Source organism: Chrysemys picta, chromosome 3, assembly GCF_011386835.1.
Source record: "Chrysemys picta bellii isolate R12L10 chromosome 3, ASM1138683v2, whole genome shotgun sequence".
NCBI lineage: Eukaryota > Metazoa > Chordata > Testudines > Emydidae > Chrysemys > Chrysemys picta.
The window spans coordinates 163223986-163245482 of NC_088793.1; the positions used below are offsets into that span (position 1 = coordinate 163223986).

Here is a 21497-nt window from a genome sequence, read left to right on the forward strand (position 1 = left end):
TGGTGGCACCTTAAAGACCAACAGATTTATTTGGGCATAAACTTATGCCCAAATAAATCTGTTAGTCTTTAAGGTGCCACCAGACTCCTTGTTGTTTTTGTAGATACAGACTAACACGGCTACCCCCTGATACTTTCCCACCCAGCAATACATACTCAGCATAAATAAATGTGGCAGACTGAAGCCCAAATTGAAGTGAGCATAGAATATATTGATTTTCATGCAGAAATCTTTTGACTGTCTCTTTTGCCTTTTGGAGGAATGCATTGTTAGGCTCCTTTTAAAAGGGGGAAAGCAAACCAGGTCCTGAGGTCTTCTTTAATGTAGCTTTCTGAAGATAACTTTATAAAGCCAGAAAGTAGAAAGCCATTTTAAAGTGATTTGCAAGAAGGATGTGTACCTCCACAGAGAAACCTTCACTTGGGTCATTTGGATTTCTCTCTCTTCCCTGGAAGCAGCTAGTCAAAACTGTCTGTATGCAACAGAAAGATAAAAATTTCAATTAGGTTGAGTGCTGTCATAAGCAGACTACATGAGAAGGCTTGAGATAATATGCATTACATATTGATGTCTATCAGCACTGAGAACATAGCCATGTTTTATTCCATGCCCCTTTTGTAGGTTTGGCAGCAGTGGCACCCAATAAAGGCCTAATCATATTAATTTATGCCCCTATCAATTATGCATTCAGATTCCCCCGATAGCTTGTCAGTTTTTATTCACTATTTTCTGAAAAATACGCCTATTACAGTTACTGAGCAAATAGGAGGACTGTCAAAAACTGAGATTTAAAGAATATTACTTAAAAGGGGTGGGTTTCTTTAATTTATAAATCTTGTATTATATGTCATGCATTTGTTAGTTTTAAAACAGGTGACAGTGCGGGGACAGATGTCACATTAAGGACTTTCTGGAGATGAGGGGAGAAGTCTGCTTTCAAGAAAAGTTGAATAAAGCGGTGCTTTTAAAAGCAAAGTGCGATCTCTGGTCTGCAAATGTAGTAAAAATGTATCAGCTTTGTTATTTTAATGTGAATTTGAATGTGTGGCTCTCAAATGATGTGCATCAACGAAGTATTTTTTAAAAAGTAACCATTTTCAGTTCATAAACTGATCTTTTTTTGTGTGAGAAACTGTTCTATATATTGTAACTAGTCACTAAATTCAGGGTCCTCCTTGAGTGTTGGTATCGGTGGTAAACAGAAAATGTAAATAGAAGGACTGTGTGAAGTGCATGAAATTGCACTATTTACTAGCTTGTATTGAGCACCTTGCCACATGTACTGTACAAGTCATTTACAAATATCCAAATGGCACTGAATGCTGAGTTGCCAATCCTTGCATACCCTGTTCACCTATAACTCTCATTCAAGTCAACAGGGCCATTGAGTTTTGATGTGAGTTTTGATGTGCAAGGAATGCCAGGGTCAGGCCCTCCATACATGGTGAAGTGCTATAATGTGCCTAATCCTTCTGCAACTGAAGTCAATGACAAAGGTCTACATTTTCAAAAATGGTCACTGATTTTAATTGCCTCAGGTTTTGGGTATCTCAAGCTGGGCTCCCAAAATAGGTAGTAACTTTTTGAAAATTTGGCCTAGCATCCCCATTGGCTGACCAAGCTCAGACCCTATGTGTCATTTCAGTTTAAATAATTTAGGAAGGCTTATTATGTAAGCACTTTGACATCAGGAAAGTTTCATCCGCCAAATATATTATACTAAATTATCCATATGTATGAAACTAATTAAATTTACAGGGCTGGATTTAACCCTGGGTTATGCAGACTCCCGAAACCAAACCCAGGGAGCAGGACACCTGTTAGCATAAAGTCTGTGCAGAAGGACATTGTGACAGCACCAAGCAAATGTAACCCCTCTGTGTGCCTACACTTGGTGCAGTGCTGGCCAGAAAGGGGGTGTATGGTTTGTTTGTGTTTTTTTACATCGCTCCTTTGAAAGGGATTTAAGTTTATCTCCAAAATACGGAGGCACCTTCTTGAACACCCCATGATCTTCTGAGAGAGATAAGGTGGGTGAGGTAATATCTTTTATTGGACCAACTTCCAATATTATCTCACCCACCTTGTCTCTCTAGTATCCTTGGACCAGCATGGATACAACTACGCTGCATACACTCACTGACAGTTAAGACACTAGAACTGTATTTTTGTGTTTGCTAAAATTAATATCCAAGGAAAATATAGGACTTGGCACTAAAAGTCACATGTTGTTTAGTCGCTTTTTTGATACTCTATAGACATGTTATTTGTAGTATTGTTCTTTACACCACTTTCTACTCCCACCAGTCAATCCAAAATGGTGATGCCAAGAACATCTTCCTTTCCCACCACCCCAACCATGTCTCCCACACTCCCTGCCTGCTTGAAGTGCTATACTAGGTCCCACTCTTCTTCCTTGAGTTCAGATTTCTCCTTTCCATATTTAAAGCACTCTGCCCCTGCTCTCCGATCCTCCTATACTACTGCACACTCTCTGTGTTCCCAAACTTCTCTCCTGACAGTTTCCTTGAGGGAAAATACTTCTATCCTTACTTGGGGCCTTTTGCCTCCTTAAGTGGAAAAACTCAGAGGAGGAAGTTAAGGGGGAAGGGAACTCAGTGATGAAAACCTTGCTGAGTTTTCTTATGGGATGTTCCATGGGGTCGGTGAGGTTTGCTTATCTTGGAACAGATAATGGGGTCAGCCCACAAACCCAGATGCACAATCCTGAGCCATTAGTGGGAGCTACACAGAGGCACAGGGTTTCTCACAGCCTCTTTGTCCCCTGTTGGTCCTGTTTCTGTTCCCTGATGGTGTGTGTTCATTGTAGCTATGCTGACATGGTGTCTGCAGCTAGTGGCTTTTTAGAGAGGTTCCCAATCTCAGGAGTGAGGGATATGGGACGATAATTCATCCTGTGGCTGTTTTATCTTTCTAGGTAAAATTCAGCAGGACCCATGTCCCCTCCCACACCCTGCCTCCTCCTTGTGTGCTGAGCCTCAGAGCATCTTTGGCTGCTGCAGAAAAGGCTACCCTCTGCTTTCCACCAAAGGGGGGGATCTGAATGTGGAATTTTGTGATACAACCACACCCTCAGTCCTCACTTTGGCAAAGCTCCCATTGGCTTTAATAGGAACTGTGCTTGGGTATCGAAGGACTGGGCTCTTTGTTTCCTTTACCAACTCCTGCCTTTGTGCCACTTTTCACCTCTGCCCATATACTTAGGCAATTAATGTACAATAAGCCCCCTTCCTCTCCTCCTATAAATCCTCCTATCTTGGAAAGTATTCCAGTTACAGTAACCAGGTAGTACCCTGTTTTGTACAAGTTCCATTGTATTCTCTCTCTCCTCCAGATTCTAAGCTCTTTGGGGAAGGGACCTGTTGTTTGTTCAGCAGAGTTGACCATTTATACAGTTCCTCATACACTTATGTTGCTATCGAGATCATCCTCTTGTTAATTTCAGATAGGCCTGACATATATTAATGATGAGGCTTAGCACTTTTACAGCCTTTTAAATCCTCAGAGCATCTTACATATATTAACTAATTAATCTGAACAACACCTCTTTGACATAGGTAGATATTATCCAAATCTTACAAATGGGGAAACTGAGCGGTGTTAAGGGATTTGCCTAAAGCCACAAAGTAAGTCTGTGTCAGAGCCATGATTCAAACAGACATGTTCCTGGTTTTTCATTCCATGCCCATGTCACCATTTTCTTTCTCCACTGATGGGTGGTTTGTAATACTCATTTCAATAATTCCATAAGTCGGCCTTAGCAGTTGCCTTCCTTTCAATATTAACTATTTGTCGTTTGTTTCCCCACCACTATATATCCAATACATCTGCCTAGAAAACATGAAATTCTTCATAAGTTGCATATGGAATCTGCAGCTTCAATTAAAAAATGTATGATAGGAATTCAGAGGGGATATTTATTATACCAATAGTACCATTAGGATAAAATCCAAGGGGATTCTCCTGTTCAAATGGAAAAACTGCAGGACTCCCATTTAAGTCATGTAGCTGCTATTTGCTCAACCACCCTGATTTTTTTTCTTCCCAAAATAGATACACAACAGGTACGCGATGGACAGGGATGTGCGTGCGTGCTCATGTTAGGGCAGAAAATTAGGACAGTCAAGTGATTAAAAAAAATAATCCTGATTAATCGCAATGTTAAACAATAATAGAATACCATTTATTTAAATATTTTAGATGTTTTCCACATTTTCAAATATATTTATTTCAATTACAACACAGAATACAAAGTGGACAGTGCTCACTTAATATTTATTTTTATTACAAGTATTTGCACTGTAAAAAAAAACAAAAGAAATAGTATTTTGCAATTCACCTAATACAAGTACTGTACTGCAATCTCTTTATAATGAAAGTTGAACTTACAAATGTAGAATTATGTACAAAATAAACTGCATTCAAAAATAAAACAATGTAAAATATTAGAACCTGCAAGTCCACTCAGTCCTACTTCTTGTTCAGCCAACCGCTCAAAGAAGTTTGTTTACATTTGCAGGAGATAATGCTGCCCGCTTCTTGTTTACAATGTCACTTGAAAGTGAGAACAAGTGTTCTCATGGCACTGTCGTAGCCGGAGTCGCAAGATATTTATGTGCCAGATGCGCTAAAGCAGTGTTTCCCAACCTTGGAATGCCGCTTGTTTAGGGAAAGCCCCTGGCGGGCCAGGCCAGTTTGTTTACCTGCTGCGTCTGCAGGTCCGGCCAATCGCGGCTCCCACTGGCCGCAGTTCGCCACTCCAGGCCAATGGGAGCTGCTGGAAGCAGCGGCCAGCACATCCCTCGGCCCGCGCCGCTTCCCGCGGCTCCCATTGGCCTGGAGCAGCGAACCGCAGCCAGTGGGAGCCGTGATCGGCCGGACCTGCGGATGCAGCAGGTAAACAAACTGGCCTGGTCTGCCAGGGGCTTTCCCTAAACAAGCGGCGTCCCAAGGTTGGGAAACACCGCGCTAAAGATTCATATGTCCCTTCATGTTTCGACCACCATTCCAGGGCACATGCGTCCATGCTGATGACGGGTTCTACTCAATAACAATCCAAAGCAGTGTGGACCGACGCATTCTCATTTTCATTATCTGAGTCAGATGCCACCAGCAGAAGGTTGATTTTCTTTTTTGGTGGGTCGGATTCTGTAGTTTCTGCATTCGAGTGTTGCACTTTTAAGACTGCTGAAAGCATGCTCCACACCCTGTCCCGATCAGATTTTGGAAGGCACTTGAGATTCTTAAACCTTGGGTCGAGTGCTGTAGCTATCTTTAGAAATCTCACATTGGTACCTTCTTTGTGTTTTGTCAAATCTGCAGTGAAAGTGTTCTTAAAATGAACAACATGTGCTGGGTCATCATCCGAGACTGCTATAACATGAAATAGATGGCAGAATGTGGGTAAAACAGAGCAGGAAACATACAATTCTCCCCCAAGGAATTCAGTCACATATTTAATTAACGCATTATATTTTTAACTAACATCATCAGCATGGAATCATGTCCTCTGGAATGGTGGCCGAAGCACAAAGGGGCAAACGAAAGTTTGGCATATCTGGCACATAAATACCTTGCAATGCCAGCTACAAAAGTAGGACTGTTGTCAACAGATCGAGAGAAGCGATTATTCCCCTCTATTCAGCACTGGTGAGGCCACATATAGAGTATTGTGCCCCCCACTACAGAAAGGTTGTGAACAGATTGGAGAGAGTCCAGTGGAGGGCAATGAAAATGATTAGGTGGCTGGGCTACATGACTTATGAGGAGAGGCTGAGGGAACTGGGCTTATTTACTCTGCAGAAGAGAAGAGTCAGGGGGGATTTGATAGCAGCCTTCAACTACCTGAAGGGAGGTTCCAAAGAGGATGGAGCTCGGCTGTTCTCAGTGGAGACAGATAACAGAACAAGGAGCAATGGTCTCAAGGTATAGTGAGGGAGGTCTAGGTTGGATATTAGGAAACACTATTTCACTAGGAGAGTGGTGAAGCACTGGAATGGGTTACCTAGGGAGGTGGTAGAATCAACATCCTTAGAGATTTTAAAGGGCTGGCTTGACAAAGCCCTGGCTGGGATGATTTAGTTGGGGTTGGTCCTGCTTTGAGCAGGGGGTTGGACTAGATGACCTACTGAGGTCTCTTCCACCCCTAATCTTCTATGATTCTAAGAAGAGGGCAACATTATCTCCTGTAAATATAAGCAAACTTGTTTGTCTTAGTGATTGACTGAACAAGAAGGACTGAGCAGACTTGTAGGCTCTGAAGTTTTACATTGTTTTGTTTTTCTACATTTTTTTATTTCAATTACAACATAGAATACAATATATCTGAAAATGTAGAAAAACATCCAAAATATTTAATACATTTCAGTTGGTATTCTGTTTTTTAACAGTGTGATTAAAACTGCGATTAATCACAATTAATTTTTTTGAGTTAATCGCATGAGTTAACTGCAATTAATTGACAGCCCTACAGGAAATATGTAAATCCAAAAAGTGATGAAGTAATAGTAAGCTGACAAGACCTAGCCTGATCAGCTAAAGCTTTGACAACATTTGGCAAGGAGGAATAGTCCAATTAATGGGGTGCCTCTGGGCAGCTTTACCTTACATGACGGGCACTTCTAAAACAAGATCTTAGTGCACTTGGCAGCATTACCCGGGTAATAGTCATATAAGGATGAACAGTTTCTCCAGTATACTAGTCATCTGCAGGCTCTTCTTCATCATTCAGCATGGATGTCTTTCTGTTTCACCTTTTATTTTCTGTCAAAAGTATATTTATTGTGGCAATGTACAGTATAATCTGCTTCTTTGCTTCTGTCTGAGCTCCTTTCTCACAGTACTTCAGGGTATTAATGGAGTACAGGATTCTGTGTTACACATGTGCCTTCTTAAAGATCCCCATTTAAGACTGTGGTGCCCTTGGGCTACTGGTGGTGGTTAATAACTTTCTACACTAGTAGTTCTCTCTTCATCATTACACTAGCTCTTTTTTACCTTGGTATATAAAGATCTTAAGTGTTCCCCTTGACCAGTGGCCCAAGGATTATACAATGGCACTAGCAAGAGAAAATATAAAAGCTACACCTTTTAAACTATTAGAGTGGAAGCTTCAGAAACAGCCACATGAGTAAATTGTACTGAGGCACTTCTTCCCTAACCATCAATATAATATGAATCCAAATAGTTACACAAAGGAGCCTAGAAAGATTAGAAACAGAGAGTATAAATAAATGAGATTAATCTTGGAGAAATAGATATCAGAGGCTGATTTAAGTGATAGGATACAGATCACAGTTAGTAGTTTTGCAATTTCATATCTGAGTTCTTTCAGAACTTTTGACTGAATACCATCTGGTATCGGTGACTTCTTACTGTTTAATTCATCGGTTTGTTCCAAAACCACCTCTATTGACACCTCAGTCTGGGGCAGTTCCTCAGATATGTTAATAATGGCTCAGATGTGGGAATCTCTCTCACAATTTGAATAACATATGCTTGAGGTCTCATGCTGTCATCCTCGGAATTTCTAAATATTGCAGATGACAATTTCCTAACTCAGAAAGTGATGCATTCAACACATTAATAGATGCTCAAAAAATCACAATCTCAAAATCAAGGAAGAAGACCGTACTGGTTAAAAAACTAATCTGATTTAGTGGAGAAGTGAAGACAGCTATAAAAAATTAAAATAAATACACACATACACACACACACGTAAGAAAGGGGAAGTGGATAGTAATGAATGTAAATCAGAAGCTAAGAATTGTAGAAAATGGGTAAGAGTAGCAAAGAGACACAAGGAGAAATCTATGGCCAGCAGAGTTAAGGACAAGAAAACATTTTCCAAGTTTAAATAATATAGGTTCAGTTTAGGAATCAGTTTTTGAAAGTTTGGCCCCAGCCTTCCAAAGGCACACAATCTACTAGTATTGCTGCCTGGGCAATGCCACCTTTCCTTTTCCCTTAACACAGTCCAGCCTCATAGGAGGTGATAGTTGAGCTGATAGTGTGCTTTATGCTTATGAATTTTGTGTTTGTGTGAATGAGAGACAGAACACCAGGGAGACAAGGAAAACAATTGCTTAGTAGAGTTGGCCTTTAACTACAGGCTGAATAAAACTGTATTGTAAACTTGAAGAATAATAAAAGGGGGAAAGTTGAGCTGGGGAATTGCTTACTAGAGATGGTCCTTGATGAAAGTATACTGTACAGATGTATCCCTTTTATAGGCTCTGATGCTATCCTAATAGAAAGAAAATCTCTTTATGCAATTTCTAACCAAAGTTTTGAAACTGTTCCCTGTCTAGAATTCCTAAACAAAAGGAAAATCCTATGAAGACCTGGGGGGAAAGTACATTCTCTATCTTTGAGATATTTTACCCTATCTTTACATGTTGACCTTGTTTATATTTTCAGAAACTGTATATAGAGTTGTCGAGTTGGTCAATAAACTAATCCAGCCATCAATAAAACACACCTTCTTGTTTATTAATACATGATTAAAAATGTATATGATAAAAAGATATTGACTGCAGCAGAGTTTGGGTGACAAGAACAATTATGGTTTTCAAGCCTAATCACTACATGAGCTCTTTAACCCAATGAAAGTCAATAGTCTATTTATGAACAACCATGTTTTTTATTTTAAGTACAGTATTTGAATTTTATTAGGATTCTCATTCTTACTTCATTTACTATTGTAACTTGTACAAATCTCCAGAATGAAACAGACAACTGATAAAGCAGAAATGTAACAAAAGTGTTATGCTTATTGTATGACAAATCTGTATATATGTGCAAATGGTATTTGCTTTCATTATAGTTCTCTATCTGCAATTAAACTACGGTGATAATTCAGTATTTTCCATTTTTCAGTATATTACTAGTTACACAGTTGATAAGCAGGTTTTCAAACCCTCCTAATTTGCTTATAATCCATTTTAATAATATTATTTTAGGCTTAATTTTACTGCACTCAAGTGTAGGGCTTGATTTTTATCTTATTTAAAACTGTGTAAATTGGTGGAGTTACACCAGTGTAAAACTAATGTGAGATTAGAATCAGACCCTGTTGGTTTTTTTTCTGATCAAGTGAATTTCAGCTTTTTTTACTCTTTACCATAGTCTCGTACTTTCTCTTCCAGTAATATTCCATAGAAATCAAACCATTCTGTAATAATTGGAAAATCTAACATGTGAAGGCAGCTAGGGGAGGGATTTTTAAAAACAACTCAAAGAAGCAAGTCTCTACATTTTATTCCTCATTTACAAATAAAACTGAGTCAAAATATAGCCTGCTTGTTTAAATCTGACCCAGGCCAGTAGTGGCCAAAAGTAGTAAAAATCTGAACTTTGTTCTTTGGCCTTTGTGAAACAAGGACACTGTAAGAGACTATGGTGATAGGGTTCAGAGAAATTAGATCCATCTACTTCCTTGTGGACAGGTGCCCATATCACAAAATATTTCATCATGCTTTGTGGCAGAGGGGCCAAGCATGGGATTAGGTTAGGAACCTGAACTATCCCTTTAAATTTTCAAGGTTGAAGGTTCAGGTGTAGGGTTGTATGGGGAGACTTGCACTGCTGCTGCCTGGTTGGTTCCTGTTCTGTAGCTAGAAACAAGACTCCCAGACTGCTCAAGAAAGATGCAGAGTTAAATTCGTCTTTTAAAAAAAATAAAAAAACATCACCACAAATTACTTGTTTGACAGGGCAAAAGGGGGGTGGGTGGGTAGGAGATATATTACCAGATACAAAAAAAGGAATCACATACTGATCCCTGAAGTGGCTACATTTTATTTTATACTACATTACAAAATAAAATATATACATACTTTTAAAACAAAATAATTTGCTACTTTCTAGAAGCTTGATTCAACTCCCATTAGAGATAGGAAGGATGGTCCACTAGATAAGGCACTGTACGTGGACTGAGGAGACCTGAAATCAGTTCTTGGCTTAGCCACAAGTGTACTATGTAGCCTTGAACAAGTCACTTTATCTACTCTGTGCCTTAATTCACCATATGTAAAGTAGGAATAGTGCTTCTCTTCCTCACAGAGGAGGTGGTAGGATTGTGAAACCTTTAGGAAGCATATACAAACATAGAAATACCTGGATAGCTAAAAATAACATTGATAGGAGTCTTTCCGTTGACTTCCACAGGAATTGGATTGGATCCAAGCCACATGGAATAACTTCTTCAGTGAATGCATAATCATGTTGTTATCTCCACTTCTGTCTTAATTTAGGGGCTTGGATTCTGAAAACACTTATCAGGCATGGTGCTTACTTCCATGAGTTTGTCCTGTGGAAGTAAGCATTTCCAGGATCAGGCTTTTAAACTGTAAGATCTTCATTTCAAAAATCTTTTTTTATCACTACTCTAAAATGCCATGAACATCAAGCAATAATAATGACTAGCACTTACATAGATACTCCTTCCACCTATTTATGGTGTCTTCTTAATTCACTCGTTGGGTAATTTGGTAAACACCTCAGTAACAAAACCATTTGTTTGAAAAACTCTCATCCTTTATTGTGCTCAAATTTGTTTATTTTAGGCAATGGGATAATTTGCCATTTAATGAGGAAGAATGAAATTATGAATGAACTGAAAGAGGAAAGCAATCAAGGTACTCACACATTCCTAAATTTTATTCTGAAATTGTTATTGACATTATAAGCACTATTTTGCTACACACTCTGGTATCATCTGAGAGCTGATCCAACAAAACTGAAATCAATCAGCCTTTCCATTGACTTAAATTAGAATTCAGGTCTTAAGTCAATGAGGCGTGGGGCGGACGGGAGGAGGAATTATTCCACATCTTCCTACTGCAGAGTTCTTACACCATCCATTGAAGCATCTGATTCTTGCTCCTGTCAGAGACAGGATATTGGACTACATGGCCAATGGGCTGATCCAGTAAAGCAATTCCTATGTTCCTAATCAAAGATGTAAGAATTGACTCTGTCAACCAAGAGGAAGGCAGGGCCAAAAATAGGATGACCTGACAGAAGGGAAACTGCACCCCAGTCTTTGCTGTAGTCGCTGTTTGGATGTTCATGCTTCTGCTTGGAGCTCAGAGAGTGTTTATCCAACCTATTTTCTGTACAAACATTGAATTGCTCCCATTAAGGATCATCCCTCTTTGATTGCTTGATACAGTAAGAATACATCATTGGCTCAGAAACACACATTTGGAAAGGAACAGTCCATATTAGATCAAAAGGATTCTAAAAATCTCAACATTGAAAAGTAGAAATAGTATGAAGAGACTAATTTTTCCTCTCACTTATACCAGTATAAAACCATTGTAGCTCTGATTTGATACCAATATGAGAGGGAAATGGATTCCAAAGCAGCAAAAATGGAAGAAATAAAATATGCAACCAAAAACACCGAAAGAAAAATAATTCCCTGAAATAAAAGAAAAAATAATTCAGTGCACCTTAACACTAACAGGACTCTATTACCACAAAGGAACATTACCAAACAGAAGTTAAAACTATATATATTTATCAGAAGTTAAATTGAATACAAATGTATTAAATTTGAAATCCCGGGACAGTGATCACTTATTTAAAAATATTATTATTTGAGTTGAGACCTTGCACTTGCGTGCTTATCTTCAAACTCACTTTGACGAGGACATTGCTCATAAGACACTTTGTTCCAGTCTGTGACCTGATTCACTCACATGTTTAAAAATATTAGTACAGTACATTTAAGGAAGTTGGTACATTTGGGTCTAATTAATTATGTACATTGTAGATCTTTAGTCTTTCCGCTCAATGAACCAGAGTTTTAATTCATTTTAGGTTTCAATGTTTTGTTGGGACTCTCTGCCTCTGCTTTAAATCTAGCCTCTAGCATTTGATCGGGTTACTTTACAACTCATGATATTCAGGAACTCCAAATGTAAGGCTCAGATAAATTCTGAAAAACTGACATCCCAGAAGTATTGATATTGAAGAAAATATAGAACAGTTCTAAAAAATTACTCTTCAGGCACAGATACCAGTGATTAAACCCATTGAAATAAGATAGTCGGGGAATGTTTATGGAGATTTTGGAAGGTAATATATATTTTAATTAATCTTGGCCTCATTAATTGTCAAACTACTTCATCATCAGGTTCTACATATGTTCCTACTGATCCTTTATCTTCATCATCACAGTCTCATTCCATCCAAACAGAAGAAAGACCACACTGTGATGTTGCTGAACATCTCTGTCCTGGCCCATCTGTCCTCTATACTCTAGGGTACCAATTTGTGTGTCTCCGTCAATGTGTGTGCTATCTCCTGTTGTGTTGGTCTCAGTTCTACAGTTTATATCACACAGAACTTTCAATAACAGTTGTGTTTATCTGGTATATTTCCTTGGAAGGACTCAGAGAACTATACCACCAATAATTACAGCTGTGAAGTAGACAAGTTTTATTGTTCCCATTACTTTGAAAATGTGTGAACTGAGATGCAGATTCAGTAAAAGGCAGATTTTCAAAGGCACAAATGGCAGTAAAGCACCTAGCGCCCATTGACGGTAGGGTTAGGCTTCTAACTGCCATTTGTGCCTTTGAAAATATTCCCTAAATGAACTGGCCAAGGCCACAGAGCTAGTCACTGATAGAATTTGAAATTGTCTAATCATCCTTAATCTAACTTTGCCTTTCAATTTCTACAAAAAGATGCTGCTTGAATCAAAGATGGTATCCAGCAGGGAAATAATGCCAGAAAGGTGAATGTGACAGAGATAAACTAATAATTGCTAGTGAAGAGTGAGCTCCTCATGTTCAAGAAAGCTCTAATAATAATCTTATTTCTTATACTCTTCTTTTTTCTCTCTTCCCCAGGTTTGTGTTGGAAGGGTCCAAAGCAAAGGCAAGTTTCATTCATGCAGCAATAAAGCCAAGGGCCTTCACACATGTGGTCATTAATGATCCCACTGTAACAGATCTAAACCCTCCACTCAAGTGATTCACTGTAGGCCCTGCTATTGCTTTGCACTCCAAGGTACACCTAGCTAAAGAACAGATTATTTCTGTAGTCAATGGCAATACTTCTGTTGACTTCAGTGGGTGCAGCATCAGACCCAGGGCTCATAACAGTATTCATATTCATAGAAGTGTAGTGGTGCATTATGATCTCCCAGTGGTGTAAGGCAGGTATAACATTGGTGAAATCAGAAGTTACACCAATCTAAAACTCATCTACATGAGATTAGAATCAGGCCTTCAGTCTAATTCTCAGAAATTCAGTAAACTATTTTTTGTTTTCCATGATTTCTTCTTTTAAACAGTTCTTAGAATAACAGATCATTCGTAATAGGGCCTGTAAGATATGAGAAGCCCATCGCATGTCCCTGTAGATGTAAGCCGACCTAAGCTCCAGTGTAGACCTAGCTACCCTCTCTCACGGAGGTGAATAACCTACACTGAGGGGAGAATACCTCCCGTTGGCATAGGTAATGCCTACTCTGAAGTGCTACAGCAATGCAGCTGCAGCTGTGCTGCTGTAGTGTTTCAGGTGTAGACAAGCCTTCAGAGAGGAGGATTTAGTACAGCAATGGAAGAACCCCGGCCGTCGCTTTAGTAAGTGTCTATGCTACAGTGCTACTGCAGCAGCAGTGCCTCTGTAGAATTTCTAACGTAGACAGACCCTAAGACAGGGACGTGCTCTGCTGTCTATGGTGTACCTGATCAGTAGACAAACAGAGAAATACTGCTTCCAGGGCTACCAGGCTAGCACCTTTCATGAGCACTAAACTAAAGGCCAAATTTGAGTGAAATTTCATGCAGCTAGCAAAAGGCTCATGCCTGGCACAAACTCTACCAAATGTCAAGTTGCTTTTCTAATGCATTTTAAAGAAAAAGGCTCACTTTTTAAACAACGTCTCATTCTCAGAAATGGTCGGACCATTTTGGCTGAAATTTTCCAACATATTCAGCCTGAGGCAAACACCCAGCATGGGGAATTTCAGCCTAAACAGTTAACTTTTGGCAAAGTTTAAGTCACTGAAGTCAGGGTCTGACTTGGACATGGAAGTGTCAGGGAACTTTCATAAGAAGTGGTGTTATCATTACTGCCGCTACTGCCCATATAGAACCTCTCCTCTGAGGGTCTCAGATCATTTTTTCAAGCACTGGTTAGTAAAGCCACACACAGAAGCCCCATGGTGGGCAGGTGTTATTAGCCTGTTTTACAAACAGGGATACAAACAGAAACAGGGTTAGTATGAGGCCTGGGGACAGAACCCACCACTAATTCTAAGTCCCCCACTGGAGCAAGTTTTCTCCCAGTAGACTGTAACCTATTTCTTTACTCCTGGGAACCTGGCTCCCTCTGGCCTGCCAATGTATTGTGCTGCTCTGCCCCACAAGTGCATATATATTAGACAGACCGTCCCTTTTTTATTTCCTAGCTCTGCTCTTTCGAATTTTGTGATTTAAACTATTGTTGGGGAGAGGAAAGGGGGAGTCTGAATAATAAACTCATTCAGGACAGCTGCCTACAGTTCAGTTTTGTGGCTCCTATGGGTATGTCTGTACAGTATGGAAAAAAGAATTCTCAGCCTGAACTGAAGTGGCCTAATACACAGCCCTGCAATGGGAGGCCTGAGATGAACAACTCTGGGATTCTGTGGAGACAGAATGTGTTGCCTGTGTGACTAGTTAAATCAGGGCCGTTGACTTCATCCTTGTTTCAAAACCCCTTGCTAGGTGCATTTCATGTGACCGCATAAATTGCAGGGGCCAGGCCCTGAAGCTGCATAAAAGTTCATGCCACTGTCTGATTTCCTTAGAAAAGTGAGAACAATAGTTAAGTGCTAACAGTAACTGATGAGATAGCAGGGACCAGCTGGGAATGCATTGTAAAAAGAGTCCCAGCAACAACACCTTCCTTAGCTTAAAATTGCAGCCATCTTCAACAACCCAGAGTTTTCTTAACCAAACTGCTGACTCCTTTTTTCTTATCAAAACACCACAGCACCCATGTTAACAACCCAGAGTCAATCAAATGCAGGACCAGCTGGAGCTAGCCAGCTCTTGTCTCTCCCTCGATTTCAGGTGTGTGCTGCACTTCAGTGGCAGATGAATTTATGTTCTCAAAGCAGTGTGCGCCCCTAAAACTTTCAAAAGCACTGGGCCGTGCCAGAGATTTCCGATCCAAAAGACAGAGCTCTTCCGGATTGCCTCAAACCCCCGGATGTGGGTATCGGTGATTTTGTTTCCTGTAGTCTTTTGTTGAATTAAACCTCTTCTTCCATCGTGTAAAGACTTAAATCCACAGATGTAAGAAGCACTTGGAATTTGTCAGTGTGCATCTCTCTCGCCTCTTCCCTTTGGATTTGTTTGGGTCTGGCAAGCTCGCCTATAAAACACATGTTTAAAAGCTCCCTTTTAAATACAAATAAACGCGGAGAGGGAAATTCAGCCAATGTTTGTGATCGTAGCGAATTTAAAACAGTTTTCTTCTCAGGTCGTATCTGGTCAGAGGTGATTCTAATGAGTGTTTCTGTAGGATCAGTCTATTCTATTAAATATAAACTTGTGTTGCTATGAAGGGGGAATTAAAAAAAACGCAATACCTTTAATTATTACCTGCAGGGGAAGTTACTATTTAACTCCTGAGTTATACACTCCAGTCTCTCTGGCTGCATGTAGCTACTTCAAATGTAGGCTGGAATGAACGACCAACAAAAAAACATTAGCGAGATAAAAGTAAATAAGCGAAAAGGGGTTAAGATTTCAGACCACTGACCCCTATTTTTGCCTTGCGTAAGTAACACTCTCACACACACACACACACACACTTCAAAAGGTTTTATCAGTCTTGACCCTCTGTAAAACGCTGGTGGCTCAGTTACTACACGAGTATTTCTCATCCGTAGCCCGATCCATCCATCCACCCTTCTTTCCTTCCTGATGCTGCTTCTACCTTTTTCACATTGCTGAATTTCTCCAGTTCCTCCACTCCCACCCCCCGGCTACAATCGCCTATAGATAGCTATGGCTCCTCCAAGGTGTCCGGCTCCAGGAAGGCTGAGCGAAGCACGAAGCCTCTAAAGCTGCAGCCGCCTCTGCCCTCTCTGCACAGCGGTCCCCAGCACAGAATCCTCGGGCTTTCTGTTCACTTCCTTACGATGCAAAGGGAGAGATTTTAAACTGGGTGAAGTTCCAGGTAAAGCTCTTGGCTCGAATCAGGACTTAAAACGTGGACCTGAGCAACTTTTGTATCACAGTCAAAGCTCCTGCACACCCTGAAAGACAGCAACAGGGACCTCAGTCATTCAGGTTCTCGGAGTCCTCAAACTAAATCTTTCATGATTTGGCTGTAATTTTTAAAATCCCTCTTCAGGTTAAGGCTCTCTCTGATTTCTCGTCCAAATGACTGTACAAAAACACGACTACAAAACTCGGCTTCATTAACATGGCCAGTGTGTGTGAAATAACTGTATATTCCCAACATGTACACAAAGACTTCCCCATTTTGGTAATTATCCTCACCAACCTGGTAATTTATGCAGGATGTTTATATTTATACAACATGCACATTTTTGAAGGAGTCTGCTTCTTCATCAGGTCAATGTGTTAATTAAAAGTTGGTCCAGATTGGTCACTTTGCAGTCCCAGATGTGCTTAACAGCATGCAATTAACACGCAAGGAAAATCTTTTTGAAGATACCAGAATGTAAAAACTCAGTAGAAAGCCCTTCGCTTCTTAACATGAAATAGCAATGGCAGCCCCCCAAAAAGTCATTAGAGATATAATTAAATATGGAGTATTTTTGAAGAACGCCCTGCATAATCATCCAAAAATATTAAATAGTAATTTGATTTTTTTTCCTCTAGCACTACAGGTGCTAGCTCTGTTTTCCCTTCATTTCCCACACCATGTATATTAAACAGAGAGAGTACATTGCTCTATTGTTGATGATGACTTGAGACTTGGCTGAAATATTTTGCTTCGCGGTGTAAAATTGCAAAGTGGGTCTCTATCTAAAATGGCTAGCTTGGCTTTTATAATTACCTCGTGGGCTAAACTTCTCTACGGTCCATTTTTTTTAAAGAAGAGAAAAATAAGAGTTTGCCCTGGGTATTAACATTTCTGTGTTCAGGTGCTTCAAGCCAGGCTCCCAGTAACTGCAATGGCAGATTAGCCTAAGTAAAGACTGCAGGATCGGGCCCTATATTTTTATACTCACCCTGGTCTATCAGTCCATTCACAGCAACTTGACTGCCTGCCTGTTCTTGCATTCAACTTAGTCTAACCGTATCAATTTACAGGCCTCAGTGCAGCAGTTTGCCTCCCCTGAAATCCCCCCGCCCATGACCCCCGTATAATGCCTTGTCTTCCTTAGTCTCTGACCCTCGGTTCGCTAGAGTGTATTCCCCACGTATGCACGAGGGAGCTTGTATTTCACACCCCGGGAAATGATTTATCGGATTGTCGTGGCCAACAAAATCACTTCTTAAAATTGTTCATTTATTAAAATTGGCTGAATCTTTTTTCAACATATTCCTTTCCTAGGAATATTTCTCCCCTACGCAATAAAAACGACCCCTCATTTTCTTCTGTTTCATTATAATGATGCAGCACTCGATACCTCTGAACAACAATCTCCACACGACCCCTACCCCTAGGACACTGCTTGCATACTGGGCGCGGGTAGGGCCACGCGATGGCAAAAATACTTCGCTCTGTACCCAAAGACAGACAGACGCACAGAGGGAGGCTACACGGGTCCTTGCAAACTGGCTAGAATTGTAGCTATCAGACTGAAGCCGCAGAAGGGGCTATGATTTAAACCCAGACCCGTTCTCGTTGTTACCAAGAGTATATATTTTTTTCTCTTTTGTAGGATACAGAAGGTGAATAATGAAATCCTTTTGCTAATAGTTTATGAGCCATGAGATTGGAAATGTATATGGATAGACCAGAGCGCCAGACTAAAAATCACTTGAGAGAGTCTCGGAGCCTGATAGAAGAAACCCTTTAATATCCCCAGCACAGAGCAAAGGGAAACAAGGAGCTGCTAATGTCTGGGGTGGTATTTCTTCCCTATCCCCACTACCGGATAACAGCGGCCTTATTCAGAGAATAGCAATGCCCATACACCACTCATGCCATGTATATGTATACACACTATATATAATTCACACTCTATAAAGAGAGTCATTATATATCTGTATATAGTGTGTATACATATACATGGCATGAGTGGTCTTATTCCTTGAATAAGGCCGCTGTTATTATATATATATAATATAATATAATATAATATAATATATAATATAATATTCCTTATAGCTTGTATATACATGATGCACACACTATATATACATTCACTATGTATTTTATATGTGCGAGTGTGTACGTATGAGTGTATATAGTATGTACTGTATTACATGTAGTGTGTAGTTATAGTTTGTGTGTGTGTGTGTATATATACACGCATTTTAGTGGCATAGAATGTGTAGTCTAGGGTGTGTGTGTTATACCATTTGTGGTTCCAAAGTGATCTTTCTTTGGGGTCCCACCCCCCGTGGTGGAATTGGAGGACCTGTGCGGAGTCCCGCAGCACCAGTGTAGAGGCTGCAGGAAACACAGAGTGCAATACGAACCCACCCAACCTCCACCCCCAAAGCCACTTTTTCCTCGTGTTTTGCAGCACGTCACTTATGTGCCTGCTTCAGAACAGGCCGGCTCAATATGGGCGACGCTGCCAGCCCCGCTTGCCACACGAGCTCGCTTCTAGGCGAGCCTTCGCGGAGCCCACACCTTTATAGGAAGAGGCGTTGCACAGAAAGGCTGTGACACACGGTGTCTGGGGGCATCACATACACATACACCCGCTGCAAAAACAAACTCCACTCGGTGTATGCCATGGAGGAAAGTCGCCGCTGCGCGAACTGGCACCATCTGGCCTGAAATTCCCAGAGCCGCAGCACCCCTGACTGCTAGGGGAGCAAACCTCTGCATGGCTCCAAGGACTGGGCTCCTGTTGGACCTCGCCTGCAATTCAGTGCCCCCCCACCCCATAGGTAGTTGTCGTTAGGACGGGAGACCAACAAATGCCAATGCTGCTAAGTGCTAAGTCTATTCACAAAAATAGTGTGTGTGTGTGTGGGGGGGGGGGTTTGGAGCCCCGCCCTGACTAGCTTTTAGGGACACGTCCTTTCCCAGCCCCGCAGCGGGAGTGCGGCCGAAGGGTTGTTCTGAAGCGGAGGATGGAGCTGGAAAAGAGCGGCTCTGCCTAGGGGCTGCTGTCCGACTCTGTGAACTCCGTGTTGCAAGCCGGGGGGTCAACTCGCACAACCTCCCCATAACACCCCCCGCCGGACCTTCGCCAAGCGGGGCGACGGGTGTGAAAGGAGCTGGGACGAGGCAGAGACCCCCCAGCCCCGCCGGACTGGGCAGCGAGGGGTAGAATGGGCCCCTAACGCTGCTGCTGTTTGCTGGGCGACCTGACTCTTGACCCCTCCGCTCTCGGGTTTGTTTCTTCTTGAGTCTTTTTAAATTAGGGGTTTGGGTTTATGCAGGAGTTTTTTTTTTAAAGCCTAAATATATTGCAGAGCTCACGGCTGGGTGAAGGGTAGTAATCCCCGCCCACTCCCCCTGGGGGCTGCGAAAGTCCCTCGGACAGTGCCCGGCCAGTGGCGTACCCAGCTGGCCGGTCGCAGGAGAGAGAGCAATAGCCTGACACAGCCCAGGCTCAGACCATCGTCCTGTAGACAGAGCCCCAGCTCAGAGAAAGGTGGTGGGGAAAGTTTGCCTAAATACCTGTCTGATCCCTAAGGAAAGGGGAACAAACCCCTGTGAGGCCAGGTCAGCTCCCCAGAGAAAGCAGGGGCTGCGCTTGTGTCCTGGGGAAATCTCCTCTGGTTTCCAGCCCCAGCTACACACTGGAGAGCAGGGGGGAAATGAGAGGCACGTAAGGGAAAAGTTTATATTAGCTACACCACCAAACTGTTACCCGGGCTCTGAGGAAAGGGGCATTGGATTGAGGGGGGCATTTTCCTTCTCTCTCACTGTCCCCTTCCAGGTTTGCAACCTGAGATTTTTGCAGAGGGCTTGTGGGGCTTTGGTTGTTTGTAGTATCCGCTAGAGCTTTCAGGGTGGTAGGGATCCCCCTCACACACAAAGCAACATCTTGGCACCAAAGCGAGAGAGACAATCAACCCCAACGAGGGGCATACCCCTGTGCAGCCACAGAGCCTAAACAACAAGGGGGTTGTCTTTGCAAGGAAAGCTGTCCCTGGACCTCACATCACTCCTCTAGCTCAGGCAGGAGGAGTCAAACTGAGGAATTGATCCCTGCTGGGGGAGAGAAATCCAGACTGATGCAGGCAAACCAAGTAAGCAGCAATTTACAGAACAACCCTCCAAGATGCCCTCTTTGGGGGGTATGTCCCAGCCCCCTGCCCGTCAGGCTCAAAGCTGGTGCCAATAATTGAACACGCTCCTGCATTCTAGGATTCCTGGGCGCCTTAAAGCTCCAAAACGAGGTGTTTTTCGGTGGTTTGTTTTGTGTGGGATATGTGTATGGGCAGCTGGTTAAAAGCCCCAGCCAGACACCCCCCCCTCCGTTCCGTCCATTCTCTCCCAAATAAAATCCCCCCTCGAATAATTTCAGGCTGCATTCTCCAGCGTTCCCCTTTATATTTTTCAAGTAAGTGAGGGTAAACTCACTAATCCCCCCCGCCTGAGCCATCACCATCTCCTTCACTGCCACACGGACAGGTATGTGCTTTCTTGACCCCTCCTTCCTAAAAACCCATCAAACGCACCACAGAGACCACTCGGAGTGAAAGTCAGTGCTAATCCAGGTCAGTTTCTCCCAGTGGTTGGGAGGGAGAGGCGCGGGGGGGGGGGCTAATATAAATGTCCTAAGGAAAAAAAAAACAAAAGCAAACAAACAAACAAACCCTCAAACACAATCCCAATAAAGTCCAATTCCTTCCCACACACCCACAACTTTAGCCCTGGCTGCTGCCTGGGGGGTTTTTAATCTCACAAAGAGAAAGGGGGGCTCCATGCGCAAAATTACGCCTTCTCCTCTCATTTGTTAGCTGATTCCATCAAAAAGTTCGGTATTTATAGGCTACACACACGAACCTGGAGTAATACAAACCCTCCCGTGTTGTTCCCCTTGCAAAGTGACCGGTCCTGAAGCATCTGACCGGTTTTGTGTGTGGAAGAGAGCGAGACACAGAGAGAGAGAGACTCACACACACACAGAGCTACAATCAAACCCGGGGAAGAAGAGCTCAAGCTGAGAGATTTATTAATTGCTAAGAGCTGCTCTGCCATCCAGCCATGTGAGTACCTAACAATGATCACCTTTTGCACAGATGGTCAGTGATCAGACGCCGGCACTGTCTTTTTCCCCCTCCCCCTCCGCCTTTCTATTTTTTTTTTATTTTTTTTGCCTGTCCTTTCCCTTTCTCCCTATTTTTGATAAA

The 21497-nt window shown here is 41.9% G+C and overlaps 1 protein-coding gene across 5 annotated transcripts in view; it reads left to right on the top strand.

Annotated features, from left to right (window-relative positions):
- Window positions 1-19229: 19229 nt before the first annotated feature.
- The window catches only part of ESRRG (estrogen related receptor gamma), a 471624-nt gene continuing 469356 nt past the window's right edge, over window positions 19230-21497 (top strand). For 2 of the 5 annotated variants that reach the window (XM_042850199.2, XM_008179074.4), the window contains exon 1: window positions 21105-21353. Coding sequence is in view for 3 of the 5 variants with exons in the window: in XM_008179074.4 (XP_008177296.1) it covers window positions 21352-21353 (2 nt within the window). In the remaining 2 variants the exon portion in view is untranslated. Of the gene's footprint in view, window positions 20391-21104; window positions 21354-21497 lie in introns of those variants that run through there. The other 3 variants (XM_065589437.1, XM_065589438.1, XM_042850200.2) reach the window with 3 other exon arrangements.